This window comes from Crocodylus porosus, unplaced genomic scaffold, assembly GCF_001723895.1.
Source record: "Crocodylus porosus isolate Cpor-Errol unplaced genomic scaffold, CroPor_comp1, whole genome shotgun sequence".
Taxonomy (NCBI): domain Eukaryota; kingdom Metazoa; phylum Chordata; order Crocodylia; family Crocodylidae; genus Crocodylus; species Crocodylus porosus.
The window spans coordinates 22145703-22153531 of record NW_017728909.1 but is presented as its reverse complement, the minus strand read 5'-3'; the positions used below and the strand labels follow the sequence as shown (position 1 = coordinate 22153531).

The window sequence follows — 7829 nt, the reverse complement described above, 5'->3', positions numbered from 1 at the left end:
CGCTTTTTACAAGTTCTTTTATCATGCCTTTATACACACATGCATGCATACCTCATCTAAGTTAATTTACCAAGCCTTTACACACACGCACGCACACACACACACACACACTGAAGGGATCCAAACCAGCCAAGCAGACAGACAGGCCTGCACACAGGCAGAGTGGACTAGCCAGGATTCAGCCGCCTCGCCGGGGTGTAATGCAAGACGCACGCATGCACGCGCCACCGCTCCTGGGAACCGCACGCCGGCCTGGCGCGAGGCAGGCCTGGCCCTTCTGGACAGCTCTGGTCTGGGGCCCGGCAAGGGCGCGTGCTGGACACAAACAGGGCTCCTCGTCCCATCCTAGCATGCGTGTTCCCCGTGGGGGGTTGGGATTCATCTACCCAGCCTGCTCCTGCCTTTCCCCGAGCCTCACTGCTCATCCCGGGGCGTGAAAGACCTGCCGGCTCCTAACCAACACATGTGGTTTGGAGTGGACTCCACGCTTCCCCGGACCACCGCGGCCAACTCTTCCTACTTCCAGCCTCTCTTTTTTTAACTGCAGACATTGCCTCCAGCTTCTGTAGCCGCCTCACCTCTTCTCTTGAATTGGAGAAGGGCCAAAAGCTGCAGGGCACCCATCTGGAGTGGAGAGGGACTCCCCTGGAGCCTCAGGACCAGGGCTCTGGTTTTGTGCAGTGGCGCTGGGCTCCCCGCCGGTTCCAGGGTGCACAGGTTGGATGTCTATGGCCTTTGCACCGCTCATCAGCTCCCCGGCTAAACAGCCCTGCTGCGGGGTAACCCAAACATCAGCCCTTTTCGCGGCTCCGGCGTTATCTCATTGCTATGGAGAAGCTCCAAGCCCTTGCCTGGGCACCGATAGCAACATGAATGTTGGCTGGCATCTCTCCAAGGACTTTAGTGCAGTGCTCCCGTTCTCCTGTAGCTCCTGATGCTATATCGGGACACAGGGGCACCGTCAGGACCACAGAGGGGCTGTCAGCAGGCACCCAAAAATTGGGGCAGATTTTGGGCCAGGATGATGGGGTGGAGCACATAACGTCCCTCCCTGCATTAAGCCATCTCTCCAGTCTGCCCTCTTTCTCAGGGCACAGGGGTGATGTGCATGCATGCATGCAGTAGTGTTTCATTTTAATCATGGAAAAGCGTGGGTTTGGGGTTATTTTTTTAAATCAGAAAATTTGGGATTTTTTTTTTTTAAATCAAATCGGAGAAAACTAGGATCCCTGGTCATCCCTGCACAGTCCTTGCGCTGAGACCAGGCAGTCCTGGCAGGGCTGGAGCCGGTGGCTTGGGGCTCCACACACCATTCCCGGTGCCTTTGCTAAGCCACCACCTCCAACCTGTACGCTGCAACACATGAACAAGCGTCTCCCATCAGGGGCACGCTTCCAGCACCCCGCAACACAGAGTACACATGCGTGTGTTAGGGCGGCAAGGGTAGGGATGCAGTATTGCCATGTCAGAGACTTGCTCAGCCCTTCTTCGTGTCCAGACACATATCAACTGACTGACTTTGGCTTCTGGAGTTGGATAGGGGGAAAAAAAATCAGCTTTCATGTAGAGGATCCAGCAGCGGGCCGAGGTGATGCTGCACCCCAGCAGGTCCGGCTCGGTCCCTGGCTGCCTCGGCACTACAGAGGCTGAAGCAATCGAGTAAAATCATCCCCTTTTACCAGTCAAAGAGGAAACGCTTCGCTTGAGATCCCAAAGCAAGCCCGGGGCCAAACAGGGAACAAAACTCGACCCCCTGCATGTCCATCACTAGACGCTGGTCTTCCCTCTGTCCTCGGGGCGTCCGCATCTGCCTCTAGGGATGTTCCTCACTCACCGGCGGGAACAAAGGCAGGGCTGGCATGAAGGAGGGAGAGGCTGCATGCAAACAAGAGGCTAGTCTAGGCCGGGAGGCCACACTTTCACGTCTTGCCAGCCTACACACAGCACGAAGACCGGCTTGGGAGACACTTGAATGCAATCCAAAGCGACTGTGCTGCAAAAATGTCCCTGGGAAATGAAGGGCATTTGTAAATCTGCCTGCATGAAGAAGGGTGTTTGCACCGGAAAGCTTGTCAAGAAGAATTTTTCCAACTATTTTAGTTGGTCTAATAAAAGAGATCAGATTTACCCAAAGAGCCTGGTCTGCCTGGGAAATGAGCAGTTTATTTCAGTTCCTGCACCGCTGTCTGTCATAGCAACCACTGAAGAGAACCAGCGCCAGTCGCTCCCTTTCCTATTGCCATCAAAGCAAGTAAAAACCCCGTCCCCGGGGCAGGCTCCAAACACTTTCTCACAAGAGTTTCCATCTGGGACCACGTGCAAGCTGGCTCACAAGCCTTGACACACTCACTGCCCCCCATGCCTGGCTGTCAAGGACAGAGTCGGACCAGGGTTGTCAGGTCAGGAGTCGAGAGCTTTCCTCGACTCGGTGAGGCCGCCTGGCTTGCCCAGCCCTGCTCCGTATAGAGCCCCTCACTAAAGCTTCCAGCCTTTGATTGCATGCTGTGCAATTGAGAAAATAACCACCTTAATAAGCAACAGGCAGAGCAGCAAGCTGCAGAAAGGAGCAAGTTTGCTCCACGTGCACAAGCATCACGTTCACACTCGGTGTCACCCCGGCTGCCGCCTGCTCCAGGGGACGGATGCCAGGCTGGGAGCTCAGGGCCGGTTCCTGGCTGCAGCGTGGATGGGTGGACTGCCTAGCCATGCCACGTCCTCTCTTGCCATGTGGGTCCCCAGCTGCTGAGCAAGGCTGACAGCACTTAAGGGTTTGAAAGGGGGGCTGAGTAGCCGCAGCCCCAGCATTTTTATTCTACCCCCTTTCCTACTGCAAGCAAGCACGGCTCCGCTGACATCCACCCACCGCCTACAGACGAAGGACAGCTCCTGCTCGCAGGTTGCCCCGGGGTAAACCCATCTGGCTCTGCCTCTGGAGCCACTCTGCTAGTCGCGTCACACTCTCCACCAACACCTGCAAAGGTGGCTCCCACCTTTGCTCACTGTACAAATAAATGTGGACTTCCTTGTGGCAGCAGCACAAGGTGCATTTGACTGCTGTCACGGTGCAAAGGTGGAGGTAATAGGGCAGGATGCAGCGAGTGGGAAGAAACCTAGGTGAGGGCCTAGACGCCTTGGCGACACGCGGACTCGCAGAAAATGAGGGTTGGAAGGGAGGTGCCCATAGCACCCCGCACGCGCAACCTCGGATTCGATCCTGCAAGGAGGACGGGAATCGGGGACCGGACCAGCCCTGTGCCCAAGAAACCCGCAGAGGGAGACTCAAGGTCCCCAGCAAAGCCTCGTCTGAACGGCCGGCAACTCAGACCGGCCTCATCCCGGAAGCAGGTTTCATCTGTCGTTCAAACTCACTTCCTAGGGCCGCGATGCACACGCCCGCCCGCCCAGCGCTGATCCTTGACCCCATTAATACCCAACGGCACCGAGCTGCACCCAGTCGCGGGCCACGAGAGTCTCTAGAAAAGTGCATTTGCATCTGTGTACACAGGTGAGGGTGCCTTCCACCTGCAACTCTCTGGGCAGGTTGCAAACACAGCCTGACGTGCAAAACCGCCCTCCCAGGCAAATATCATCCCCGTAACGACACAGAGCGAGGGGCATGGAGGCCAAGGGACGCGGGGAGCCCTCGGCCACACTGTCAGCGTCCTCCCACAAACCGAACCCACGGACCCTGCAGTTCAGCTTGCTTTAGTGACTAGGTCACACACCTATCCCAGTACACAGAATAAGCACCAGGAACCAAGTTAAAAATCAACAGCATGAGACTGAAAACAGCCTGGAGGATCCAGGGTGCAGGGGACCTTGACGCTGCACCCAGAGCACAGCAGGCACTTGCTTTCTGCAGAAAGAAAAGGGCCAGGTCCTGATCCTGCCTTCCCTCAGGCACACAGCGGCTGCAAGAAGAGTGGCGCCAGGGTCAAGTCACAAGACTCGATGCAGACGCATGTCAAGGGCAGCTCGGCCTCTCCCCGACCCACCCACCCTGGGTGCTGCGGAGCGTGCATGCCCCCAGCGTGCTCCTGCCAGGGCGGCAGGAGTCCTGCCTGCGCCGTGCCGAGCAGGGTGCACCCGGACCTGGCTCCCCGGCTTGGCACAGGGCAGAGGATGGCACAAGCCACGTACACACTCAGGAGCATTGCTTAGGGACAGCATGGGCAAGCTGACAGGGGTCCTCGGGGCAGACCCTCCAGGCATCCCCCTGGAACAGCAGCGTCCAGCTGCAAGAGACAAGGCCTCCCATCTGCGGCTCGGACCCTGGCAGGGTCCGTTTGCATTGCGGGAGGCGATGCCTTCGAGAGAGGCATTGGCCAGGGCGGCACAAAGACAGACAGAAAGATGACGTGGGGGGGACAGACGCTGTGTGGGCAGGGAAGGGCCTCCGCCCCCGTGATGGAGCTGTGGCGTGCTTCTCAGCCCTGGCCTTGCCTTTCCTGTTGTCCAGCAGCCAACTCCAGAGCTGTTTGCACAAATGACGTGGCCCTGAAGCCGTGCTGAATCGCAGAGCAAAGCTGCTGGGCTGGGAAAAGAACGAGCTCTTGCAAACACACGCAGACCTGGCAGGGCGGCCGCCCGGCAGGCACCAGGCGAAATCCAGCTGCAGGCCCCGCAGAATTGGGACCTCAGCCGGTGCCTGGCGTGTGGAGGGCAGGGGGACGACAGCAAGACTGAGCTGCTGCACCCACGAACCTCAACAGAAGGCCACGGCAGGCCGCCTCTTTCAGGTGACAGGCTACACGGTCCCGGCCTGGCTGACTTTTAGGACGTCATGACCCCCAGATCTACAGATGTGCCGCGCATCTGCTGGGAACCAGGAAGGAGTAGGAGTTAATCCATCACACGCACGCCCATTAGCTTCCTTCCAAGCTGGGGGAGCAGGTGGGGAGGTAGGAGGATGGGGTGGACAAGGATCAATCCTCCCACTTCACAACACATGGGAGCAGCCAGCTGGCTGGAGGAAGATGCCTCTTCCCACGCCCGTGTATAAGGGGCCTCCTGAAACGGCCTCCCCATCCCATCCTCCCCGCTCACCCCGGCGCACACGACCGCCCCCGGCTTCCTGCGGCTTACGTGGAGCATCGTCTGCATCCCGCTCCGCACGCGTCGCCTACGCGCGCAACCCGCGTGCCGAAGCTGCACCCCCCAGGGAGCCCCCCTGTCCTCGGCATCGCTCCGCGTGCAAAGCCGAACCAGCGCAGAGCATCCGGTTCCTTTGCCGGGACAGGGCTCGCTGGAGCAGCCAGCTGAAACTCTGAACATCTGTTTCACGGGAAACCCCAGTGTTTTGATATTGGCGTTCAGTCCAGTTCAGAAATCTGCCACTAAACAACTGCTGTGAAGTTTCGTTAAAAGAAAGCCACTAACGCACCATGTTTCCCTGCAGGAGCCCAGCCGCTGCTGCCTGACTGCCCAGTACGTTTCACTGATGCTGTTCGGTGGCTGGTATCACCAAAACAGACTAAAAGCCACAAAAAGTTTTTCCTAATGCCCATTGCTCCTTGTCCCATCTGCCCCCACTGAGGACAGCCCAGCTCCATCCTCTTTGCAGCCCCCTGCACATCACTTTGGAGCAGCGGGGCTGGCAGGGAGCTGCGGGGATCACATCCAGTCCAACCCCTGCCTGAGGCAGGATCAGCCCTGTGCAAACCGTACCAGACAAGCCCACCATCTAAACCCTACAGAAGGCTGCCATCAACCCTGACACCGAGACATCACACCCAGCCCTGCCCCGGGTGAAGCAGGGGGACCGCGGTGGGCAACGTCCTGCTGCTGTAAAAGGGTGTTAATAGACACTTGAGAGACCTGCAACTCCCCCAGTATGGACCAGTCTGACCAGGAGGGAAAATTCCTTCCTGACCCTAAAGATAGTGATCGGTCTGACCCAGGGCAGAGGGGAAGGCCCTCTAACCAGGACCCTCTGCTCCGGTCCCAGCAGAAGCATCTTCTACAACAGTCATTTCCAAACCCCTTCCTCCCAAAAGCACCCCGACCATAACCAACCTCACGTGCACCGTAAACAGGACCAGAGGGACACTTGCAAGGGAGGAGCGGGCCCGGTCACTGTTACTTACAGCATACTGGAACTGCAGGTTGTAGTCCCGGTTGTTTGCCTGAAGCTGCCTCTCTTCCTCTGCAGGGAAGAGGAAACACATTAGATTGCAGCAGGGAAATTAGGATGCACTGGATAACGATGAATACATGCACAAGCAAAGCAGCAGCCAGAACTGGCGCACGTCCCCAAACCTGGAGACGATGCCCGGGCTTGGGGGCGTGGGGCAGATCCCCACCCGAGCGCTGGGATCGTAGCATTCAGGAGTTCGTAAGCCAACACGCTCGTGCAAATATTAACATGAGTGCAGCAGGTGAATCCTCCTGCCTGCTTATCCCATCTCCCTCGGAGAGTCAGGGTTAACACTAGACAAACAGGCCTTGAACTGCCTCTCACTCCATAAAATCTCTGCAGTGATGCCATGAGCTCCTTGCAATCCCGTCCCCCTGGGCAGCGGAGGGCATCACCTCCCCAGCGCAGCAATGACTTGGCTAGCCCAGAGGCTCGATGCAAGGACCTCAGACCACTTCCGATATGCATTCGTTAAACTTTGTGCTCGTTTCACTGAGCAAGTATTCTGCCTCGGCCTCTGTTCAGCACTTGGGAAACTGAGGCACCGTGGGGCTAGCCAGACTTGCCTAAAACGCAAGCCGAGCCGGAGACAGACCGCAGGAGGGTCCCGGTGTCCAGCTCCCACTTCCAATGGCAAACCAGACCAGATGCCACAAGCCCATGGACGTGCACTTGCTGAGCCCGGGAATACAAGAGCACCCCGCGGCTCAGCCCAGCCACACACCTGCATGTCAGAGGCACGACAGGAGGGCAACCCGGGGTCCCGACCCCTCCAAGCCTGAGCACAAGCCGCACAGCTCGGCGGCACCATCACCGTACGCGCGGGAGCTGGTCAGAGATGCGACACCCCAGCAGCGCCGGCCATCGGCAGAAGGCAGGGTCTGTCCAGTGGGGTGCTGGGCAAGGAGCTCGGCGCCAGGTGAAGCATCCCAGCGGGCTTAGCCCAAATAACCCTGAAGGGCTGGCTGTGCCTGGCTCTTCCCAGAGCAGGGACCCCTGCAATCCCCGCCGGCTATTCCCCTCACCGTCTTTCCCTGCCGCGGTGCAGACACACGCTTAGACACCGTGCTGCAGGTGACTTTAGAAGGGGACGACCGGGCGTGGCACGCAAGTGTGCCCAGAAGGCAGGGTCCCTGCAGCCACTTGCAGATAGCTGCAAAGGAAGCAGGCCCAGGCGCAACCTCTGAAGGATGCGCAGAGGCTTCCCCTGGGGCGTCCAGCTCAGCTCTCGGGAGCTGCAAGACTCGCCGCTGCCCATGTCCTGGCACTGGGACCTGCTCCACGTGGCAAACTCCAGCCGCGCCCTCCAGCACCTCCTGAAGCAGCAACGAGAGTCAAGGCAACGCGGGATCAACGTCTAACCGCAGCTACCGAAACTTCTTGCTGTCCCTCCACCCCACAAATGGAAACCACAGCTCAAAACGATTTGACTGCAGCTGCCAGCCTCCACCATGCATGGCTGCATCTGCGAGCACCACGGTCGGACGCGGAGAACACGAAGCGCGGCTCCAGCACGAGGATTTCCACTCCTGGGAGCCCCATCAGCTCCGAGCAAACTTTCTTCCCTTTGGCAAACTGCAGGCGCGAGTCCCTGGAAAGAAGCACTGAGGCCCCACACCGGGCTGTGCGCCTCCAGTGACCGCTTCATAGCTGGCAAAGACCAGCACCCCGTGGAAACACTCAACGCACGTCA

At 58.6% G+C, this 7829-nt stretch overlaps 1 protein-coding gene across 4 annotated transcripts in view; it reads right to left on the bottom strand.

Moving 5' to 3' along the window:
• Nucleotides 1-7829, bottom strand: part of LOC109307802 (phospholipid-transporting ATPase ID-like) — a 72329-nt gene that overhangs the window by 44017 nt on the left and 20483 nt on the right. For all 4 annotated transcript variants that reach the window (XM_019531905.1, XM_019531902.1, XM_019531903.1 and 1 more), the window contains exon 3: nt 6087-6145. In XM_019531905.1, the coding sequence (XP_019387450.1) occupies nt 6087-6145 (59 nt within the window). The remainder of the gene's footprint in view (nt 1-6086; nt 6146-7829) is intronic.